Source organism: Phyllostomus hastatus, unplaced genomic scaffold (assembly GCF_019186645.2).
Source record: "Phyllostomus hastatus isolate PE091 unplaced genomic scaffold, TTU_PhHast_1.1 phas_scaffold_39, whole genome shotgun sequence".
Classification (NCBI taxonomy): domain Eukaryota; kingdom Metazoa; phylum Chordata; class Mammalia; order Chiroptera; family Phyllostomidae; genus Phyllostomus; species Phyllostomus hastatus.
The window spans coordinates 22,208,017-22,233,056 of record NW_025334028.1 but is presented as its reverse complement, the minus strand read 5'-3'; the positions used below and the strand labels follow the sequence as shown (position 1 = coordinate 22,233,056).

General features: G+C 36.8%; 1 protein-coding gene across 2 annotated transcripts in view; it reads left to right on the top strand.

The window, feature by feature from the left end:
* The first annotated feature begins 607 nt into the window (after window positions 1–607).
* The window catches only part of ADH6 (alcohol dehydrogenase 6 (class V)), a 28,517-nt gene continuing 4,084 nt past the window's right edge, over window positions 608–25,040 (top strand). Inside the window, exons 1-7 of one of the 2 annotated variants that reach the window (XM_045820097.1) lie at window positions 609–842; window positions 3,358–3,459; window positions 5,367–5,499; window positions 19,776–19,863; window positions 19,977–20,193; window positions 21,292–21,552; window positions 23,036–23,171. In XM_045820097.1, coding sequence (XP_045676053.1) covers window positions 825–842; window positions 3,358–3,459; window positions 5,367–5,499; window positions 19,776–19,863; window positions 19,977–20,193; window positions 21,292–21,552; window positions 23,036–23,171 — 955 coding nt within the window. In that variant the 5' untranslated portion in view covers window positions 609–824. Of the gene's footprint in view, window positions 843–3,357; window positions 3,460–5,366; window positions 5,500–19,775; window positions 19,864–19,976; window positions 20,194–21,291; window positions 21,553–23,035; window positions 23,172–25,040 lie in introns of both variants that reach the window. The other variant, XM_045820098.1, reaches the window with a different exon arrangement.

Below are 25,040 nucleotides of genomic sequence, written 5' to 3'. Positions count from 1 at the left end.
AGTCATGTGGGTGGGTGACTCCATGTCTAGAGGGCAGGTCAAAAAAAATCATTGCTCAAATATATGCTGTATGAAGCCTCTCAAACCTCATTGTGACTTTTCCTGCTTTACCAGTCTTTGTATTCAAATTAGGTTTGTAATGCTAATTATATTTTATATGACTGAGGGGAAAACAATAATAATAACTAAAACTGTGGACTTGTCTATTTTTCTCATTGTCTCACCAGATATTGCTTCACAACTTTACAATGCTGGTGCATACACATTTAGGATTGCTGTCTCTTTTTGGTAGATTGCCCTTTTATCATTATAAAGGGTAGAAAAATTAGGTTTACAGTTGTTTGTATGGGGAATAATACAATAATTAATAAACTCTATGAAATCTTTCCTACACAAAGTCAAGAACCCACAGACTACCAGCAGGCCTGAGGCAGACCTGCTCCAGGCCCAGTTCCCATCTGTTAACAGTGTGGCACCCAATGAGGGACCAAAAGTCATTTTTTCTTCCTCACTCTCTTTCTAACTCATCTTTCCTGTCACTCCTCATCATTGGTATGGGGGAAACCTACCTGTCAGCCATGGAATAAACCCTTCAACAAAACGTTTTGTACACTTTTACTGAGCCAAGTGTATTTCAGATAAGGAACAGGACAATCTGAGCTTCAGGCCTGTTAATTACCAGACTATACAAAAGAGCACAGGACCCAGACTCTTAGCCAAGCAGTGACCTGTGTACTCTTGGACTTCCCAGAATAGAAGTTATAAACAGAACCTTCCCTTCTCAGTATATTCACTTGTGGCAAGAAGAACAAACAAGAGTCAGCATGAGTACTACCGGGAAAGTAAGTACAGTTTTCTTTATGTCATGTCACAGTTGTGTCAACTTGTGTGCTTGTCTATCTAATAACACCTCATCTTCCAACTCGTCTCTGCACTCCTGAAGGGGAGACTGTCTTAATCCTAGCTCCTCTCCTCCTTTTCTTTTACTCCCTTTGTGTATTTTACCTTTCCTCAGTTGTTTTAGTCCTTTAATAAGCAATATATCAAGCCCTATATCAAACTTTTCAGAGTTGAGGATACATCTCCTCCTTCAAAGATTTCAGAGAGAGAGAAAGTAATTATAGAAAGGTGTGCAAGTGTTTTCTACAGCAACGCCCTAGAGAACTTGTTGCTGGTGCCCCCACCTCTACCCCCAGGTGTAACTAAGTCAGTAAGTTTAAGGGTGGGGCTCAATCCCCTGTATTTCTGACAAGTGAGCAAATATTGACATTGCTGGTCTGGGACCACACTTTCAGCACTGTGGCAGACTCCAGTCAGCAGAGTCCGCCTGTAGTGGCTGAAAGAGAAAATAAATGCATAGGCAACAGCAATCCTGTGGAGAAAAGGGGGAATGGCACAACAACTGCCTCAAGGGGAGAATGTCTATGAGTGCCTCGGCCACTCTCTCAACAGGAGAGCACCCTGACCCTTGCCTAGACAGGCTTTTATTGTTTTTCTCGGGGTTTACATCAGAGAAAGATTTATTATCTATCACATAGAATATTATTGCCTACATTTTAGGTGCAATCAAGGAAATAAAAATAACATGCAGAAGGGAATGGCAGTGAGCTGATTAGCTCTGTCCTTGGATGAATTCACACAGGCTTTGGAAATTACCTTGAAGATAGACAATACACATTTCTTGTTTCAAACTAGGGTGATGGACTTTAAGCAAGAGCAAGTCATAATAGTCAGTATGCATTTTCTAGGCCTAATTCCCACAGGAAAACTCGTTTTGAAGGTCTGGCTCCTGCCCACCACTTTGCTTCTGTAGGTTTTCCATACAGAGCTGAGTCACATTTGCCAGACTGAAACAAACCGGTCCCCTACACAGCACCCTGCTTTGCCATAATGCCCTGCTTGTTTTGCTAAGACTTCAAAAACATTTTTGTTAAACCAGCAGTGGAAGACAGGTACAAAATTTATACTCTAAAAATAAAGTACCTTATATTACTAAAAAAAGAGTGTGCAGGGGTACTAAAGGAGAGAGAGAGAAGTGCTCCTAAACTGGTTAGCCTTTCCAGAGAAGGGAACACTTAGCACAAGGGAGAAACATAGGAGAAAGAAAAATATTCCATATGAGAATCGATAGCCATGTCATTTTTAGGTAGGGGAATAGCATGGTCAGGATTATAGTTCAGATGGCAATGATATACAGAATGGATCTTAAGGTGATGGACCCAAGCCAGTTAAAAGGCAAGGTGAGGACCTGGACCACACAGTAGCAGCAAAAATGGAGAATAGGGGACAGATTCCAGAAAGTTTTAGATTGTAATGAGGTAAAAATTAAGGCTACTTCCCAGGTTTCTTTCTTGGGTGAATGGATTAGGTATATGGCCACTCACTGGAATAGGGAGTGCGGGCTGTGGGGCAGATTGTGAGTTATGCCCACCACTGTAGAAAGGGGTAGTACAGGAGGAAGAAATAATGATGTGTTCATGTGTTGAGTTTAAGATGCCTGAGGACTTTCTAATAGCAGATGAATAAATGAGTCTAAAACTTAGAGAGACAAGTCTATCCATAGATACAAACTGTCAAGTCATCTACATAAAGGTAATAGTGAAATCTATAAAAATATATAGACAGGGGGAGGGTAAGAATAGTATGGGAAATGTAGAAGCTAAAGAACTTATAAGTATGACACATGGACATGAACTAAAGGTGGGGAATGTGGGTGGGAGGGGGTGTGCAGGGTGGAGGGGAGTGAAGAGGGAAAATGGGACAACTATAACAGCATAATCAATAAACTATATTAAAAAAATAAGTGAGACCACATAGGAAGAAAATGTATAGTGAGAACACTGGTGGACTGAAATCAGAACCCCTAAGAACTCCCTTGCCGCCAACAATCTCTCCAACCTGAGCCTGCCTGTCACCACCATTTGATGAATTGCTACAACTAGATGTTCTCAATTCCCTGCTCCATAGCATATCCCTCCACCCACAAACTGATTCTTTTTCACACCTGGGATCACAAATAGCCCTCACACCGCAATTCCATTCCTACCCTGAAGCAGCCACTGTACAACTTCATCCATGGCAAGATCAAAAGTATAACTTCTATCCTCCTGATTGTGTAGCATCATGTAAATATAATTAATATTGCAAAACCAATTTGAATGAAGACACTGATAGTACAAGCAAAGTTGGACTGGGATCCAAGAGGCTACACACACTTAATATATTTAAGCAATGACTTTTTTCCCCTTTTGGTTTGAGTGTGGAAGAACTGGGCTTAACCTTCTAAAATCCTCAAAACAAGAATCCATCTCCCAAGCCTAAGCAGTTTCCCTTTTTTCCCCATCTTCTCTTCCCTAGGTTATCAAATGCAGAGCAGCCATACTCTGGAAGCCTAATGCACCATTTTCCATTGAGGAAGTAGAAGTGGCCCCACCAAAGGCAAAGGAAGTTCGCATAAAGGTAAAAAAAAAAGCTTTTTCACACCAAAAACCAAATTCAGAAAGAAAACTGCATGCTGTTCTATTTCCTCTTCATGAAACACTTCCATTTGTCTCTAAATCCAGCCAGAGAAAACACTAGGGAAGTATGGCACAAGCTAAATGCCCAAAGGATACTTCCTCACAGCTGTAGTACTAAATACTAATTAAAAGAAGTTTCTACCCTGAACCATACTTTAATCTGTACTTTTTAAATTTATTACATTCTTCATGATATTTAAGTTATCTTGAAATATGATACATGAAAAATTGTTTGATTATAGATAAATCAAGCCTAAATCCTAGAAAGTCAGGCTAGGAATACCTGTTATTTTACAGATGAGAAAATTAAAAATCCACTGAGGTGTAGTGACTGGTCACACAGCTAAGTAGAGTAAAAGCAATTTGCCACAACCTTGATTACCATTTGGAAGCACCTAGGATCTTTGAAAAATGCTGATAACTGGATCCTACACCTGAGCATTCTGAATTTGTGATTTAATTGGTCATGAGAGTTTTTAAATCTCCCCCAGGTGATTCTAACAGGGACCACCAGACCAGAACATTGTTCACCTTATTTCTAGTTCAGGGTCCTCTTCTCAGAGTCTTCTCAGCCTGCATCCCACACAGAGTGTACAGGACACTGCTTGGCTATCTGCATTTGTTCCTCCACACAGGGTCCCCACTCATGCAGCCAGATTGAGACACTGACTCAAAGGTATACAACCACTATCTGACAAGCTACAAATTTGAATTTCTCACCCCTAAATTTTAACAAGACACAGAACCTGAGTAGAACAGAAAATGGTGGGCACTGGAGAGGCTGGGTGGACTAGAGCCACTAGCCATATTTAAAGATACGATCATGAGAAACAAGAAAAAGCATGTCTTTGGAAAATTCAGCTATGCACATGATAAATAGGAGTACTGAGATGAAGACAAAGTCTACTTGATGGATTTCTAGATCCATGCTGCTCTTCCTACAGTTGAGTTGTAAGCAATTTTATAGTATTTTTTCAATAATCCCTCTTTTACATAAGCAAATTTGAAAAAAATTCAGTTCTTTTTTTATCCTCACCCAAGGACATTTTTTTTCCTTGCTTTTAAAGAGACAGGAAGGGAGAGAGGAAGGGAGAGAGAGAGAGAGAAACATCAATGTAAGAGAGAAGCATTGATTAATTGGTCTGGGACTGAATCCTGGACAGGGGGATTGTACCTGTGGGATTGAGCAACCAGAAATCGCTCACACCCAGACCAGGGATTGAACCCACAACCAAGGCATGTGCCCTGACTAGAATCTAACTTGTGACCTTTACAAGATGACACACAACCCACTGAGCCACATGCATCAAGATGGATGTCAGCTTTTGTTAACCACTGCTCTAGAGTGCTTCCATTTTAAATGGTCTGGCTGACTTACAACAAACGTGGAATTACAACTTGTACCAGTAACACAACTATAAAGCCCTTGTGCAAAATAAATTAAGGCTTCAATTATAATAGGAGATAGTAATGTCTTTTTTCTCCTGTGTTCCATTTCCTTCGTTACTATATTTGGTCTTTCTCCTCCACTCTCCCACCCACAAGCTCCAATGAAGTACAAAGTAAGATCTTTGATGTCACACTGTGGTTTTACAATTGTCTCTTCTGAACTCATTCTGACATTCCCAGTAAGTTTTAAAATCATTATTTATTCTGGAATTAACTAATGAAAAATATTGCATTGCTTTAAACAAATTATTGACACTTATCTAGAAATAAAACTAAGAAATAAATGCATTAATATTAACATGGCATATCAAACTAGCAAAAAGGTTTAAAATATTACCAATTCTAAAACACCTCTAGCTAAGACAGAGAAAACTGTATTACTCTTTGCTTTCCATACAGATTGTGGCCACAGGGCTCTGTGGTACAGAGATAAAAATATTGGAGAGCAATACCCATTATCCCATCATTCTGGGCCATGAAGGGGCTGGAATAGTCGAGAGTGTGGGAGAAGGAGTGAACACCGTGAAAACAGGTATGAATTGGCACCTGGAGTTAGGAAATAGCAGCAACTTAGAGCCTGCATCAGGAAAATGCAAGATAAGGTGAAATAAAAGGTGAAATTTTGCACAAGAAAAGGAATAATTATACATAATATAAAATACTAAATGTATTGCCATATTTTTTGGAGCATAAGACACACCTAGGTTTTAGAGGAGGAAAATAGGGGAAAAAATTTGAAGTAAAAAATGTGGTAAAGTATTTAATAACATAAATAACATAATATTTCACCGACGTAAATATAAACAGAACACAACAGCAGCATTAACAATCATTATTCCTCCTAAATTGGGCGGGGGGGCGGGGTGTGTCTTATGGTCTGAAAAATGCGGTACATCCTTCACATTTATATTTTGATATTAATAAGGACAAGAAATAGAATGTACTGAAACAGAATCTGAAAGTGTAAATGAGACAAAAATTTACCAAAAAAGAGGTAAACTGTTGAAATGAAGCATATGATAAATAGGCAAACACTATTGGAACCAGCTACAGAAGGAGCCTAGAACTGGGCCAAATATACACATAGGAATTAAATGCAGGGTTAGGTTTGCCTTTCAAGCTTGAGGAGGAAAACATGATTATTCAATAAATGACACTGAAACAAGTGGATAGTCATCTAAAAAAAGTTAAGCTTCATTCTTTATACTAAAAAATAATGATATATGAATCCAAGGATTAAATGTGGAAAGTGAAACCATAGAAGTGCTATAAAAATCCATAAGAGAATATTATTTTATTTCAGAGAAGGGAAGAATTTTCCAATAGTTTTTCATTGTATTTTTTCTATTACTATTAATCACCCTTGTACCTTCTTCCACCTCTATCCACCTCCCTCCCCCTGCAATCACCACACTGTTGTTCATGTCCATGATTATTTTTCTTTTCTGCTCAATCCTTCCACCTTCCCCGCAACAGCCCTCACCAGAGCCATCAGCCTGCTCTCTATCTCTGAGTCTGTCTCTATTTTGCTTGCTAGTTCAGTTTGTTCATTCAAGTCCACATATTAGTGAGACCATATGGTATTTGTCTTTGGCTTATTTCACCTAGCATGATATTCTCCAGTCCCATCCATGTTGTCACAAAGGGTAGAGTTTTCTTCTTTTTGACAGTTGAGTAGTATTCCATTGTGTAAATATGACACAACTATTTTATCCACTCGTCTATTGATGAACATTTGGGCTGCTTCCAGATCTTGCCTATTGTAAGTAATGCTGCAATGAACATAGGGGTGCATATATTCTTTTGAATTAAGTTTCGTGTTTCTTCAGATAAATTCTCAGAAGTAGAATCACTGAGTCATAAGGCAGTTTCACTTTTAATTTTTTGAGGTATCTCCATACTGTTTTCCACAGTGGCTGCACCAGTCTGCATTCTCACCAACAGTACAAAAGGGTTATACTTTCTCCACACCCTCGCCAGCACTTGTTGTTCATCGATTTATTGATGATAGAAGGGAAGGAAGTTTTAATCAATAAAAAACCCAGAAGATGTAAATAATATATAAATTTGACAACATAGAAAGTTTTTAAAGTTCTGTTTATAAAAAATATCCTCCCAAAATCAACAAACAAATGACAATGGGCACATTTTTTATACATAAAAAATTTCTTAAAAGCAATTTAAAAAAAAAAATAGCCCAGCAGAATAATGGGCAAAGAAAATATACATCTAGTTTGGAGAGAAAAAAATATATGCAAATGCTTTTCAGCATGTATAAATGTGCCCAACCTCAAACATATGAAATCAATAAAAAATTTAAATACAATGGTAAAACACTATTTACCTAACAGATTAAAAAAGATCTAAAAGTTTGGTAATATGTAAAGGTTGGCAAGAGTATAGGCAACCAACTCCTTCATATCTTATTATTTTGAAAGTAAATTTGTACAACTTTAAATTTGGCAATATGTGACATCACTTATATGTACCTATTTTGGACTTCCAATTTTTAAAAGTCAAAATACTTCCAATTTTTAAAAGTTATTCCATAGATATATACCCATGTGTTAGCTTTTTATTACTGATGTAAAAAAAATCACTGCAAAGTTAGCAGCTTTGAACAAAACAAATATATTATCTCAGTTCTGTATGTCAGAAGTCTAGGGGGATTTTACTACATTCTCTGCTTAAGGTCTCACAAGGTCAAAATCAAGATTTTGGCCACCTCAGTTCTTATCTGGAGACATTGGAGGATTGAATTCCTTGAGGTTATAGGACTGACGAGCTTTTAGCTGAGCCAGCACTCAGCTCCTTGAAGCTGCTCACATTAGTTTCTGTATGGCCCCTTCACCCTCTTCCAGCCTCAAAGCAACAATAACACATCAAAACCTTCCCATGTTTTGAACTGCTTTGGCTTCCCATTCTGTTCTCCTCTTGTCTCCTGTCAAGGGCTCATTTGATTGCATTGGGTCAGCCTCAGTAATCCAGAATACTCCCTATTTTAATGTCAATTGATTAGTAACTTTAATTACAACTGCAAAATCCCTTTTTCCATGTAACATATTCACAGGCATGATAACATATTCCATTTCTGAGGGTTAAGATGGGACCATTTTAGAATTTCTGCTTACCATAGCCCACATGTGCACAAAACATTATTGCATTCTTATTTCTCATGTCAGAAAAAAAATTAAGACAGTAAATATGAACACCTATATGCCAAAAAAATTGAAAAATCTAGATAAAATGGTTAAATTCCTAGAAACACAATCCTCCAAAACTAAATCAGAGAGAATCAGAGAATCTGAATAGACAGATTACAACTAATGAAATTGAAGCAGTAATCAAAAAACTCCCAACAAACAAAAGCCCTAGACCAGATGGTTTCACAAATGAATTTTACCAAATATTCTTAGAACTAACACCTCTCCTTCTCAAACTATTGCAAAAAATTCAAGAGGAAGATCCCCAAGCTCATTTTACAAGGCCCACATTATTCTAATTCCAAAACCAGATAAAACACTACAAAGAAAGGAAATTATAAGCCAATACCCCTGATGAACATAGATGTTAAAATCCTCAACAAATATTAGCAAACCTAATACAACAATGCATCAGAAAGATCATACACCATGATCAAAAGGGATTTATTACAGGTATGCAAGTTTGGTACAATATTCATAAATCAAAAAGCATGACACAACACAGAAACAAAATGAAGGGTAAAAACCACATGATCACATCAATGATGCAGAAAAAGCATTTGATAAAATCCAGCATCCATTTATGATTAAAGCTCTCAGCAAAATGGGAATAGCGGCAACATACCTCAATGTAATAAAGGCCATGTATGACAAACTGACTGTCAACATCTATTCAATGGGCAAAAATTACAAGTGTTCCGCTTAGGATCAGGAACAAGACAGGGGTGCCTGCTTTCACTGCTCTTATTCACAGAACACTGGAAGTCTTAGTGACAGTGATCAGACAAGAAGAAAAAAATAGCACCCAGTTTGGAAAGGAAGAAGTAAAACTGTTATTTTTTGAAGATGACAGGATACTGTATATAGAGAACCCTAAAGATTCTACAAAGAAACTACTAGAACTGATAAATAAATTCAGTAAAGTAGAATGATACAAAATCAATATGCAGAAATCAGATGCATTTTCATATGCCAATAATGAACTAACAGAAAGGGAAGAAAACAATCCCATTCAGAATTGCTTCAAAAATAATAAAATATCTAGGGATAAATTTAACCAAGGATGTGAAAGACCTGTACTTGGAAAATAATGATACTGAGAAAGGTATTGAAGCAGACACAAATAAGTGGAAACATATACCTTGTTCATGGTTAGGAAAAATTAGTATCATTAAAATGTCCATACTATCCAAAGCAATCTATAGATTCAGTGCAATTTCTATCAAAATACTAATGACATATTTTCCAGAACTAAAAAAAAAAATCCCAAAAAGAAAGAAGAATAAAGCTGGAGAAATCACACTACCTAATATCAAACTATACTATAAGGCCATAGTAATCAAAACACCGTGGTACTGGCATAAAAACAGACATAGATCAATAAAACAGAAAAAGAGCCCCAAAATAAACCTATAATTTACAGTAAATTAATATTTCATAGAGGAGGCAAAAACATACAATGAGGAAAAGATAGTTTATTCAATAAGTGGTGTTGGGAAATTTGGACAAATACATGCAGAAAAATGAAACTAGACCACCTTCTTATGCCAAACACAAGAATAAATTCAAAATGTATTAAAGTCTTAAATGTTAGGCTCAAAACCATAAAAATCCCAGAAGAAAACATAGGCAGTAAAATCTCAGACATTTCTTGTAGCAATATTTTTTCTGATATATCTCCTCAGACAAGGAAAACAAAAGATAAAATAAACAAACGGGACTACATCACACCTAAAAGTTTTGCACAGGAAAGCAAACTATCAACAAAATGAAAAGACAACCCACTGAAAGGGAGAACATATTTATCAATACATCTGATAAAGGGTTAATATTTAATATTTGTAAAGAACTTATAAAAATCAACACTAAAAAAACAAAATAAAATATGGGCAAAGGACCTCAATAGACACTCCTTCAGAAAACATATAGATGGCCAATAGACATTATGAAAAGATGCTCAATATCACTAATCATCAGGAAAATGCAAATTAAAACCACAATGAGATACCATCTCACACCTGTCAAAATGGCCATCGTTAATAAATCAACAAAAAAGTATTGGCAAGGATGTGGCAAAAAGGGAACCCTTGTGCATCATTGGTACGTATTGGTGCAGCCACTGTGGAAAGCAGTATGGAGGTAGCTGAAAAAATTAAAATTGGATCTGCCTTATGACCCAGCAGTTCCACTGCTGGAAATCTATCTGAAGAAACCAAAATCATAATTCAAAAGGATATATGTACCCTATGTTCACTGCAGCATTATTTACAATAGCCAAGATTCGGAAGTAGCCCAAGTGTCCATCAGTAAATGAGTGGATAAAATAGCTATTAGCTATGGCACATTTACACAATGGAATATTACTCAGTCATAATAAAGAAGATAATTCTACTGTTTGTGACAACATGGATAGACATGGAGGACATTATGCAAAGTAAAATATGCTAAGCCAGTTACAGAAAGACAAATACCATATTATTTCACTCATATGTAGACTCGAATGAACAAACTGAACTAACAAGTAAAATAGAGTCAGACTCATAGCAGGCTGACAACTCTGAGGGGTAACGGGATGGAGGCAAGGAGCAAATAAGAAAAAGAACTCATGGACAACAGTGTGGTGATTGGGAGGGTATGGTGGTGTAAGAGGGTATGGGAGGATGACATGATGGAAAATACACAATAAACAATGAAATATTTAAAAATTAGTGAAGAAAAAGATAGGAAATAACGTAAATGTCTATAAATGTCCAGGAGACCAGGTAAATTAATTATGATATATCTATACAACAGGATATTACATAACTATTAAACAAAATGAAAGTGTGTTACATGTACTAAAACAAGAAATCTCCAAGATACGTTGTTAAATAAAATACCAAGGCCTACTACAGGGTAAATAGAATGCTAGCCTTTATGTTGTGGAAGGAGTTATATCTCTGAAAGATACCATCAACTGAGAAGAGTAATTGTCTCTAGGGTGGGGGAAAGGAGGACTGGAGACTAGGGGGCTAATTTTTATGTTTGTGTAGTTCAGTTGTTACCATATGTCTACATTAGTTTTTTAAAATATATTTTATTGATTATGCTATTACAGTTGTTCCATTTTTTTACCTCTTCATTTTCCTTTGCCCTGTAACTCCCCTCCCACCATCATTCCCCGACCTTAGTTCATGTCCATAAGTCATAAATGTAAGTTCTTTGGCTTCTCCATTCCCCACAGTATTCTTAACCTCCACCTGTATATTTTCTACCTACCATTTATGCTCCTTATTTCCTGTACCTTTCCCCCATTCTACCCACCTCCCATTTCAGCTGATAACCTTCCATGTAATCTCTATTTCTATGAATCTATTCCTGTTCTAGTTGTTCGCTTATTTCATTTTTTGTTTTTGGTTTTGTTCCTTTAGGTTCAGTTATTGATATTTGTGAGTTTGTTGTCATTGCACTGTTTATAATTTTTAACTTCTTCTTTTTCTTAGATAAGTCCCTTTAACATTTCATACAATAAGGGCTGAGTGATGATGACCTCCTTTAATTTGACCTTATCTGGAAAGCACTGTATCTGCCCTTCCATTCTAAATGATAGCTTTGCTGGAGAAAGTAATCTTGGATGTAGGTCCTTGTCTCTCATGACTTGGAATACTTCTTTCCAGTCCCTTCTTGCCTGCAAGGTTTCTTTTGAGAAATCAGCTGATAGTCTAATGGGAACTCCTTTTTAGGTAACTGTCTCCTTTTTTCTTGCTGCTTTTAAGATTTTAACCTTATCTTTAATCTTGGGTAATGTAATTATGATGTGTCTTGGTGTATGCTTCCTTGAGTCCAACTTGTTTGAGAGTCTCTGAGCTTCCTGGACTTCCTGGAAGTCTATTTTCCTTGCCAGATTAGGGAAGTTCTCCTTCAGCGTTTTTTTTCCTTAATATATTTTATTGATTATGCTATTACAGTTGTCCCATTTCCCCCCTTCACTCCCCTCCACCCTGTAGACCCCCTCCCACCCACATCCCCCCTTTAGTTCATGTCCATGTGTCATACTTATAAGTTCTTTAGCTTCTACATTTCTTATACTATTCTTACCCTTTCCCTATCTATTTTCAATCTACAATCTATGCTACTTATTCTCTGTACCTTTTCCCCCTCTCTCCTCCTCCCACTTCCCTGATGCTAACCCTCCATGTGATCTCCATTTTTGTGGTTCTGTTCCTGTTCTAGATGTTTGCTTAGCTTCTTTTGGTTGCTTTAGGTGTGGTTGTTAATAATTGTGAGTTTGCTGTCCTTTTACTATACATGTTTTTTTTTTAATCTTCTTTTCTTAGATAAGTTCCTTTAACATTTCATATAATAAGGGCTTGGTGATGATGAACTCCTTTAACTTGACCTTATCTGAGAAGCACTTTATCTGCCCTTCCATTCTAAATGAAAGCTTTGCTGGGTAGAGCAATCTGGGATATAGATCCTTGTCTTTCATGACTTGGAATACTTCTTTCCAGCCCCTTCTTGCCTGTAAGGTCTCTTTGGAGAAATCAGCTGACAGTCTGATGGGAACTCCTTTGTAGGTGACTGTCTCCTTATCTCTTGCTGCTTCTAGGATTCTCTTTTTCATTTTTATCTTGGCTAATGTAATGATGATGTGTCTTGGTGTGTTTCTTCTTGGGTCCAACCTCTTTGTGACTCTCTGAGCTTCCTGGATTTCCTGGAAATCTATTTCCTTTGCCAGATTGGGGAAGTTCTCCTTTATTATTTGTTCAAAAACGTTTTCAATCTGTTGCTCTTCCTCTTCCCCTTCTGGTACCTTTTATAATTTGGATGTTGGAACGTTTAAAGATGCTCTGGAGGTTCCTAAGCTTCTCCTCCTTTTTTTGAATTTTTATTTCTCCATTCTTTCCTGTTTGGTTGTTTCTTTCTTCCTTCTGGCCCACTGTATTATTTTGAGTCCCAGTTTCCTTCCCATCACTATTGGTTCCCTGTGCATTTTCCTTCATTTCTTTTATGGTAACCTGCATTTGTTCACCTAATTTGCGACCAAAATCAAGCAATTCTGTGAGCTTCCTGATCACCAGTGTTTTGAACTGTGCATCTGATAGGTTGGCTATCTCTTGGTCGCTTAAAAGGATAAGTTCTGGGGCACTGATTTGTTCTTCTGTTTGAGCCATCTCTCTCTCTCTCTCTCTTTTTTTTTTTTTTTTTTGGTCTGGTCGCTCCTGTTATGGTGAGGGGTGGAGCCTTAGGTGTTCACCAGGGCTGGGCACCCCAGTTGCTAGATTGTGACATTGTATGTGGGGGTGGGCTTGAGAGGGAACAATGGTGGTTGCTCCATTTTGCGTGGGACTTCGGTCCCTTCTCTAGGATCCTGGGTTGCACGCTCTGCCCTGCTCCACAATCGTCACCTCACTGGGTCTGCCAGCTTCTGCTTGCGCACTCAGGGTCCACCTGCTGTAATCTTGCATGCCCCAGATACCTTATGTGCCCCCCAGATGCCTTATGTGCCCAACTCTCTCTGCTCTTCGTGCCTCGACCCATGCCCAGCTGCTCGTCTCCGCCCCTCCTATTGGTCTGGATGAACGGGTCTATTTCAACTTCTTGGCTGTCTGACTTCCATTCAGATGAATTTTCTATCAGTTCTGGATGTTATTCTGCCTCTAAATTGTTGTTGTTCCAATCTTGGTTGTGTGTGGAGGTACGGTGCATCCACCCATGCCTCCATCTTGGCCGGAAGTCCCTCCTTCATTGTTTTTAAATAAGTTTTCAATTTCTTGCTCTTCCTCTTCTCTTTCTGGCACCCCTATGATTCAGATGTTGGAACACTTAAAGTTGTCCTGGAGGTTTCTAAACCTCTCCTTATTTTTTTGAATTCTTATTTTTTCATTCTGTTCTGGTTGAATATTTACTCCTTTCTTCTGTTCCAAATCATTGGTTTGAGTCCTAGTTTCCTTCCCATCACTGTTAGCTCCCTGTACATTTTCCTTTATTTCACTTTTCATAGTCTTCATTTTTCCTTCTAATTTTTTACTATACTCAACCCTTTCTGTGAGCATCCTGATTACATGTGTTTTGAACTGTCCTTCTGATAGGTTGGCTATCTCTTCATTGCTTAGTTGTATTTTTTCTGGAGCTTTGACCTGTTCTTTCATTTGGGCCTTAATATTTGTCTCAGAACACCTGTGATGTAGTAAGGGGTGGAGGCTTAGGCCTTCACCAGTGTTGGGCAACCGACATATGTGCTCTGTAGCACTGCATGGGGGGTGGTCCAAGAGGGTACAATGCTGCTTGCTCAGTTCTCTGCCAACATTCAGTCACTTCCTCTGCTACCCACAAGCAAATTGGGCCCTTCTGGTGCTGATTCCAAGGGTAGTGGGTTTGTGTACATTCTAGGACCCTGTGGGTTTTTCCAATGAACTATAGTTTCTCCTGCCACCACAACTCCCATTGTTTTTTTCAGTCAGAGGTTTTGAGACTTTATTTCCCCATGCTGAAACCCTGGATTGTGCTGTCTGTTTCACTCCCCAGTTGTTTCTCCCACTTTATCTTCACACAAATGTTGGACCACCTGCTTCACCAGCCACTGCTTTGCTGTGGGTCCTCTCTACCCATCTGCCCATCTCCACTCCTCCTACCAGTCTGGATGAATGTTTCTTCTTAACTCCACAGTTGTTGGACTTCCATACAGTTCAATTTTCTGGCAGTTCTGTTTTTTTGTGTGTTTTTAAATTTGTTGTTGTCCTTCTTTTGGTTGTGCAAGGAAGCAAAATGCATCTGCCTACACCTCCATCATGGCTGGAAGTCTCTACATTACTTTTTAAAAACTAAAAATAAATTTTAAATGAACCTAAATTCTACAAAGGATTTTAACTAAAAATATGAAATAAATTGTTCTAGTTTACAGTGATAGACAGTGGGGCAGTCACACTCCATCACAGGCTTTGCACACTTGGCTATTGTAAATTGTGCTGCTATGAACATTGGGTTGCATAGGTTCTTTTGACTTGGTGTTTCGGGATTCCTAGGGTATGGTCCCAGTAGTACAATTGCTGAGGAAAAATGCAGATCCATTTTTAGTTCTCTGAAGAAATCCCATACTGTTTTCTGTGGCTACACCAGTGGCTATACCAGTCTGCATTCCCAACAGTGTACCAGGGTTCCCTTTTCTCCACAACCTCACCAATACTTGTTGTTTCTTGATTTGGTTATGATGACCATTCTGACCAGTGTGAAATGGTATCTCATTGTGGTTTTAATTTGCACCTCTCTGATGGCTAGTGATGCTGAACATCCTTTCATATATCTCTGGGCCCTCTGGATGTCCTCCTTGGAGAAATGTCTGTTCAGGTCCTTTGCCCATTTATTAATTGGATTGTTTGTCTTCTTGGAGTGGAGTCATGTGAGTTCTTTATACATTTTGGAGATCAAACCCTTTTCTGAGGTATCATTTTCAAATTTATTTTCCCATACAGTTGGTTCCCTTTTCATGTTGCTGATGTTTTCTTTAGCCATGCAGAAGCTTTTTATTTTGATGAAGTCCCATTTGTTTATTCTTTCCTTTATGTCCCTTGCTCTAGGAGATATGTCTGCAAAATATTGCTGCATGGAATATCTGATATTTTCCTCCCTATGTTCTTCTCTAGGACTTTTATGGTGTCATGACTTATAGTTAAGTCTTTTATCCATCTTGAGTTTATTTTTGTATCTGTTGTAAGTTGGTGGTTGGGTTTCACTTTTTTTGCATGTAGCTGTACAAATCTCTCAACACCATTTGTTGAAGAGGTTATTTTTACTCCATTTTATGCTTCTGCCCTCTTTGTCAAATATTAATTGACCATAGAGACTTGGGTTTATTTCTGGACTCTCTATTCTGTTCTATTGATCTATATGTCTGTTCTTATGTGAGTACAAGACAGTTTGATTACAGTGGTCTTATAATACAGTTCGATATCAGGTATTGTAATCCCTCTTACTTTGTTTGTCTTTCTCAAAATTGGTTCAGCTATTCAGGGTCATTAGTAGTTCCATATATATTTTTCAAAATATGTTCTATATCTGTGAAATGTCTCATTGGTATTTTAATAGGGATTGCTTTGAGTCTATAAATTGCTTTGGGTAGTATGGACATTTTCATGATATTAATTCTTCCAATCCATGAATACTGTACATGCTTTCATTTATTTGTATCTTCCTTAATTTCTTTCTTCAATGTTGTGTAGTTTTCTGAGTATAGGTTTTTTACCTCCCTGGTTAGGTTTATTCCTTGGTACTTTATTTTTCTTATTGCTATATAAAATGGGAATTTTTTCTAATTTCTGTTTCTGATATTTCATTGTTGGTGTACAAAAATGCCTTTGATTTCCAAATATTGACCTTGTATCCTGCTGTTTTGCCAAATTCACTTACTAGATCAAGTAATTTTTCGGTGGAGTCTATAGGATTTTTTGTGTACACTATTATGTCATCTGTAAACAATGACAGTTTTGCTTCCTACTTTCCAATCTGGATATATTTTATTTCTTTTTCTTGTCTGATTGCTGTGGCTAAAACTTCCAGTACTATGTTGAATAGAAATGGTGAAAGTGGACATCTTTGTCTTGTTCCTGATCTTAGAGGGAATGCTTTTAGTTTTTGCCCATTGAGTATGATGTTGGCTGCAGGTCTCTCATATATGGCCTTTATTATGTTGAGGAATGCTCCCTCTATTCCCACTTTGCTGAGTGTTTTTATCATAAATGGGTGCTGTATCTTATCAAATGCTTTTTTTGCATCTATTCATATGACCATGTGATTTTTGTCTTTCCTTTTGTTTATGTGATGTATTACATTTGTGGATTTGCTAATATTGTACCATCCTTGCATCCCTGGGATGATTCCCACTTGATCATGGTGCATAATCTTTTTGATGTATTGCTGGATGTGGTTTGCCAATACTTTGTTGAGGATTTTAGTGTCTTTGTTCATCAGCAATATTGGCCTGTAGTTTTCTTTCTTTGTCTAGTTTGGGACAAAGAAAGAGGATTAGGAATTTCTGGCTTCATAAAAAGAGTTTGGGAGTCTTCTCCTTTTTGGATTTTTTTTTTTGAATAGTCTGGAAGAATAGGGCTTAGCTCTTCCTTAAGTATTTTATAAAATTCCCCAGTCAGGTCCAGGGATTTTGTATTCTGGGAGTTTTTTGATTACTGCTTCAATTTCATCAGTTGTTGTTGATCTGTTTAGGCTTTCTGCTCCTTCTTCATCAGTTTTGGAAGATTATATTCTTGTAGAAATTTGTCCATTTCACCTAGATTTTCAAATTTCTTAGCATATAATTCTTCATAGTAATTTCTTACAATCCTTTGTATTTCTGTGGTATCAGTTGTAATCTCTCCTCTTTCATTTCTTATTGTGTTTATTTGGGTCCTCTCTTTTTTTCTTGATGAACCTGCTTAAAGGCTTGTCGATTTTGTTTATCTTTTCAGAGAACCAGGTCTTGGATTTATTGATCCTTAGAATTGTGCTTTTAGTCTCTATGTTGTTTAATTCTACTCTGACTTTAGTTATTTCCTTCCTTCTACTTGCTCTGGACTGTCTTTGTTGTTGATCTTCAAGTCCTAGTAGGCAACCTAACCCTATGCCTATAGGGTTAGGTTGTTTATTTGAAATGTTTCTATCTTTTTTAGGTAGGCCTGTATCACTATGAACTTCCCTCTCAGGACTGCCTTTACTGTGTCCCATAAGTTTTGAACTGTTGTGAGTTTATTTTCATTTGTTTCCAGAAACCTTTTTATTTCTTCCCTAATTTCATTCTTGACCCATTCATTATTTAATAGCATGCTATTCAATCTCCATGATTTTGAGTGTTTGGGGGGTTTTTTTCCCCTTGGGGTTGGTTTCTAGTTTCAGTCCCTTGTGGTCAGAGAAAATGCTTGATATTATTTCGATTTTCTTGAATTTGTTGAGGTTTGTTTTGTGTCCTATCATGTGGTCTATCTTTGAAAATGTTCCATGTGCATTTGAAAAGAATTTGTATTTAGCTTCTTTGGGATGAAAGGCTATATATATATATATATATATATATATATATATATACATATATATATATCCCATTTCATCTAGGGCATTGTTCAATGCCACAATATCTTTGTTGCTATTTTGTTTGGAAGGTCTATTCATTTTTTACAGTGGAGTGTTAAAATCCCCTACTATAATTGTGTTGCTGTAAATATCTTTCTTGAAGTCCTCCAAGATTTTCTTTATGTATTTGGGTGCTCCTATGTTGGGTACATATATATTTACAATGTTTATGTCTTCTTGGTGGATTCTTCTCTTGAATATTATGAAGTGACCTTTTGGGTCTCTCTTTATGGCCCTCTTTTTGAAGTCTATTTTGTCTGATATGAATATTGCTACCCTGGCTTTTTTTCCCCTGTATGTTTTTTTGGAAAATTTGTTTCCAGCCCTTCACTTTCAGTCTATGAAGATCTTTTGTTCCGAGGTGGATCTCTTGTAGGCAGCATATGTGTAGGTTGTGTTTTCTTATCCATTCATCTACTCTATGTCTTTTGATTGGAGCATTTAATCCATTTACATTTAAAGTTATTATTGATAGGTTATTGATTATTCATTGCCATTTTACTGCCTTTGTACCTTTATCCCTCTCTCTTTCATTCTTTTTCTTTCTTTTTCTTAAAGCAGTCCCTTTATCATATCTTACAGAACTGGTTTGGTGGAGGTGTATTCTTTTAGCCTTCTTTTGTCTGGGAAACTCCTTATTTTGCCTTTCATTTTAATTGAGAGCCTTGCTAGATAGAGTAGCCTTGGTTGCAGGTCTTTGTTTTGCATTACTTGGAATATTTCTTGCCATTGCCTTCTGGCTTGTAGCAATTCCATTGAGAAGTCAGATGCTAGCCTTATCTGGGCTCCCTTGTTTTTTTATTTCCTTTTTCTCCCGTGCTACCTTTAAGATTCTCTTTTTCTCTTGGAATTTTGCCATTATAATTATCATGTGTCTTGCTGTGGACCTCCTTGGGTTCTTCTTGATTGGGACCCTCTCTGCCTCCTGGATTTGTGTGACTTTTTCTCTCATCAAATTAGGGAAGATTTCCATCATTGTTCTACTTGTTCAAGCAGGTTTTCTATCCCTTGCTCTTCTTCTTCTCCTTCTGGTATCCCTACTATATAGATATTCTTATGTTTCATGTTGTCCTGCATTTCCCTTTGAACTCAATATCTGATAGTTGACTTGCCTCTATTTCATTGAGCATTCTTTCTGAGGATTCCTCCTTTACTTTCATTTGGGGTTTGTTTAGTTGTCTTCCCTTTGTTTGTGAGACTCTTCTTGTTAGCCTCTACTTCTTAAATTGATCTGTTCTGACTCCCTGGGTTTGTGGTGTGAACTTCTATGGTAGAAGACCTGTGAGATTCAGTGGTGCACTCCCCTCGATCTTCTGAACCTGATGCTCTTGTGATGCCGTTTATGTTGGCTCTCTGGTTGTATTTGGATTTTGATTGTCATTAGGTCCTTCTTTGTTAGATTCTTCCCTCCAGCTGGTTGAGTAAGGGTCACTCTGCCCACCACATCTTGTACGCTGTTGTCTCTTTACTTTAAAAGATAATATGTCATTAAATGATTTTTTTCTCTCAGGTGATAAAGTTATCACACTCTTTCTACCACAGTGTGGAGAATGTGTCTCCTGCCTTAATTCCAAGGGCAATTATTGTATGCAAATCAAGTAAGTTTTCTAATATTTTCTTTTTGAAAGATTAATTCAATGTCCTTGGAAGGAATCTAAGCTTTCTAATTCAAAATAAAATTTTTTTGTTTGTTTTTTTTGTTCTATAAAAGACAGTCATTCACTCACCTGATGTCTGACGGTACCAGTAGGTTTACCTGCAAGGGAAAACCAATATACCACTTTGCTAATACAAGCACCTTCTCTGAATACACAGTAATAAGAGAAATCTCAGTTGCCAAGATTGATAAAGTTGCTCCTCTGGAGAAAGTATGCCTAATTAGCTGTGGTTTTTCCACTGGGTATGGTGCTGCAATCAATACTGCCAAGGTGAGAAGCATTTATACCATTTATACATGAAATTCTTTGTATATGTTTTTGAAATTTCTTGTGTATCTGGACCATATCTGATCATACAAGCTAAGGAAGGCTCACAACCCTGCCTTTGAACATCCTTGAATCTAGTCATCCTATACCCTCTTCAAAGTCTTCCCCATTCTCTCTTGGTCAATAGCAAATGAAAAATTATGTTTGAATGCCATTCTCAAGTTGAGACATCATGAATTCCTGGGAGTTAAACATAATACATTTACAAAATGACTGTGTGTCCTTCCACATTTCAGTTCAGTGTAGGGATTCAGCAGCTAACAAAACTTGTTGACCTTCTATTCTGTTGTATAATTAATCAGGTGGTGATTAGTGCTCATAAAAAAAGAGTAACAAGACCAACTGACAAAAAAGGTGGTGATGCTATATAGAACAGACTGATCAAGCAATGCCACTATGACTGAGTGAATTACTGTTATACTTCTATTTTGGAACATCACCTAGTCCTGCCCAGCTCCATTCTTTAATTGCCTGTTGAATCTTAGTTCTTTATCTTTCCCAATTTCTTAGTCCCAATGATACACACAGAGAGAGGATGGAAGGGATTCAATTTAAATCAGTCTCATTTGAGACCAAATAAAAAATAAGCCTTTGTACCAGACAACTGTACTTGAACAACTTAAAAATGTGAAAAAAAATTAAGTTAAATTTTTTAAAAAATAAGCCCTTGCCTTCATAAGATGTTCACAGGAAAAGAGAAAGAAAGAATTGCAGGAAGATGGAGATGGTTTTAAAGAACTCAAAAATATCTGAAATTAAATAAATACTGTGCTAAATAAGTCTTAAGATTCAATGAAAGTTCATTAAACTGCTTCTAACCATGCTAATTCCTGGGTTTAAACTCTCTATTTGCAGTTAACTTTTTGCTCCTCTGGCAAAAAATATCCCATATTTAGAAATACCTTGAGAAACTACAACTTTAGTTGTTTCATTTGAAAATATACTTTGCTTATGTATAAAATGGTGTACACAGAGTTGGTCTTTCCAAACGAGTAAATGTGCATGTTTTCTTTGCTTGTTTTTATGCTTTTATGTGCTCAGGTAACCCCAGGCTCCACATGTGCAGTGTTTGGCCTCGGAGGAGTCGGCCTCTCTGTGATCATGGGCTGTAAGGCAGCTGGAGCAGCCAGGATCATTGGGGTGGACATCAACAAAGGCAAATTTGAGAAGGCAAAGGAATTGGGTGCCACTGAGTGTATCAGCCCAGAGGACTTCAAGAAACCCATCCAAGAAGTTTTAGTTGATATGACAGGTGCTGGTGTGGAATTTTGCTTTGAGGTCATTGGAAATCCAGAAATGCTGGTATGTGATCCTGTGGAGTAAAAATTACCAGTATTTCTACCAATCATCACTGTAGATTTTAACTAAATGAAAATTCTAAAATTTCTTCCACATTCCTTTTTTAATTTTATTGTGCCACTGACATCCCACTTGATACCCTATGTCCACTCCTACAAACCTATTTACCCTAGACACTGAACTCCTTATTAGTTTTCTTTTCCCTTTGTTCCATCATGCTATTCCTTCAAATAAGCAGACAACCTCTAACTGGCAGAACAGAAAGGCTTTATAAAGAATTCTCACTGGATTATTTCATAACAAGAATAAGCTCAGTAATTAATTTCCAGGCCAGAAGATTTAGACAAGATAAGGCCAATATTGGATTAATGATCCTATAAAGCAATGAGCTTTGCACTTTCCACAAAGTCTTTCAGGTTGGATCTGAGAAGTTTCCAAGGAGAATATTTACCATCCCTGATTGAACAGATTCATTTCAAAGATAAAGAAAAAAGTGCTCTAACCACTGTGGCTCATTTTGTTGGGCATCTTCCCACAAAGCAAAAGATTGCAGGTTGGATTCCTGGTCAGGGCATGTGCCTGGATTGTAGGTTCAGCCCCCAGTCAGAGGTAGTGGTGTTTCTCTCCCTCTCTTCCTTCCTCCCTTCCCCTTTCTTTGAACATAAAAAAATAAAATAATTTTTTAAAACTAAATTAAAACTTTAACCAAAATATAAATAAATAATAAAGAAAAAGAGTTGTTGCTTTTCTGGCTAAACATGGTTATATAAGAGAATATAAATGGAGAAGAATTTATTTCACAATTGTAGACTTGCTTTCTTAGGGGATTTGTAGAAACAACGTATTATTGGGTTGCATGGCTCTCTCTTCCAGTCAGCTATATGAGGACTCAAGAACTGAGTCCTCCAGTCTAGGTCCTTTCTTCAGTTTATAAAATCTTTTCATTCCTCACTACACATAAATCTCCTCTTCTGTTAAAAGATATAGGAAAACCTTTCTCATGGTCTTTCCCACAGATGATCTGGTTCTGATAAATAGCTTTCAAAAATAACTAATGGAAACATTAGTTTATTGCTTTGCTAATACATGATGATATACAAATATCCAATTGTACTTGTTGATGTCTAAAAGAAAATGTCAATTGTAACCATCAGCATCAGTAATGGTTCTTATAAAAATTAGTAGCAGTAGTAGTAGCAGTAGTAGTAGTAGTAGTAGTATTACTACCCTGGGTACCTTTAGTATTTTCATTTTTAATTTCTGTCTATTGAATCTAAAATGCCAGGTACTATATATATGTGGCAGTATACAATATCTCATTTATGTTTCTGCATATCCTTATATGAGAAACGTTATTTGAATGAGGGCAGAGTGAACCAGAAAAGGTCACAGCCCATTCAGCAGTCAAGCTGAGATTTAGACTTTGGTCTTTACCTCTGAAGTGCATGTCTTAACCCCTGTGTTGTTTTTCATTGCTTTCCAACAGGCAGCTGCACTGGCCTCCTGCCATGAGAGCCATGGGGTCTGTGTGATTGTTGGGCTCTTGAGGTATGGTGTCCAAATCAACATTGATGGCTTCTTGTTCTTTTCAGGACGTACTTTGAAAGGATCTGTTTTTGGAGGTATGGATGAAGTAGGGAAGAGTGGAAATCTGTGGGGGTTTGGAGGTGGGGTAATAGAGAAATGTATCATAAATGCTTGAGAAGGCACATAAAGCAAGAGCTTTAGACTACAGTTTTTGTTTCAACACATAAATATCCAAGATAAGCGGGTAGATATTTTATGTCTACAGTTGCTTCTTGGTAAGATTTTTTTCATACAAAGGTAGAAAAGAGACTTTTAACAAGTGGTGAAGAAACTGGTGTCCAAAGTTTAATGCAAATTTAAAAATTGAAAAAGAATGGCAAATTTATGATCATAACTATACTTCACTTAGGTTATAGTACCTGCCAGCTGGGGTTCTTTACAGGACAGAAGTATATTGAACCATTAGCAGTCATTCAACAATGTAAACCTCATCTGAAAGAAATGACTTGTCACTATACCAAGTCAAAGATAGTAAACATAATGGATTTGTAATTTTAAAAATACTACTGATAAAAAGGCAAATGAGAATTATTTTTCAAGAGAAAAAATTTATAAAATACTTTGATTTTCTATGTTTTCAATTTGTGTTAGAAATGTTTTTATAGACTTTGGAAGTCTTATATTAAAAGTCTTTTGGGTAGGGCAGGGAGCATGATGAGGGGGAAAGAGACAACTGTACTTGAACAACAATAAAAAAGCGGGAAAAAAAGTGTTTTAAAAAGTTAAATAAATCTGCTTAGGATCCTTGGCTTATAAGCAAGTCATCTGATATTTAACAAGAAATGTATTTAGGCAGAGATTTTAGGCAATCTGAATTCTTGGGCAAAAAAGATGAGAATTTGGAGTTATAAGAATTATTTGAGCTAGTGAGCTAGCTGTGGTCTTCAAATGTAGCTAATTTGAAGACCAGTTAGATACATTTTTACAGGTATAAAGAGCCTCACCCTATTCATTTACAAAAAGCAGGTAGAAGACAGAAAAAAAGTAATAGTTCAGTTTAAACTATAATTTTCACCTCCCCCATTTGGGATAATTTGACATGCCCATTGTTGTTTCCCTCTACTGTGTTTATAGACAGTAACAGCTGGTTCCACATACATATACTTAGCCAACTTTTATAAAATAAGATCACCAATATTCTAAGTAATCCTTATAAAGAAACTATTTTACCCACCACTTAAACATTCTTATAGTGATCATTAAGTTGATTTCTTCCTCTGGTTCAATATTTTCAATTAAGGATAGCATTTAATGGATGTTGAACAGGCCTGCTAAACTTCCTACAATGTACACGATAAAGAATTTTCCCACCCAAAATGCTATTAGTGGTCTTGTTAAGAAACACTGCCTAGCCTAGTCGGTGGTACTGGAGCCTTTCTTTTTAGATTGTTTGGTTAAAATAAGAAACAAAAAACAAGTGAAAGTATTCCTTATGTAGATATGAAAATGCTTTATCAGATGACAAATTGACAAATAAAAACAGTCCTGACTGTTGTGGCTCAGTGAGTTGGGTATCATCTTATGACTGAAAAGTCACTGGTTCAATTCTCAGTCAGGGTACATGTCTGGGTTGCAGGCCAGGTCCCCAGTTGGGGGCATGCAAAAAGCAACCAATCGATGTTTCTCTCCCTCTTTCATCCTCCCTTTCCCTCTCTCTAAAAATAAATAAATAAAATATTTTTAAAAATAAATAAATAAACAAAGACAGTAGATCTTAAAGTATGTCATCACAAGAAAAAAATTATAACTATGTGTTGTGATGAATGTTAACTTAATTTAATAGTAATTATTTTATAATATATACACACATCAAATCATTATATTGTACAATGAAAACTAATACAATGATATCTCTAAACTTAGTTTAACAGTAATTATTTCCCAATATATACATACATCAAATT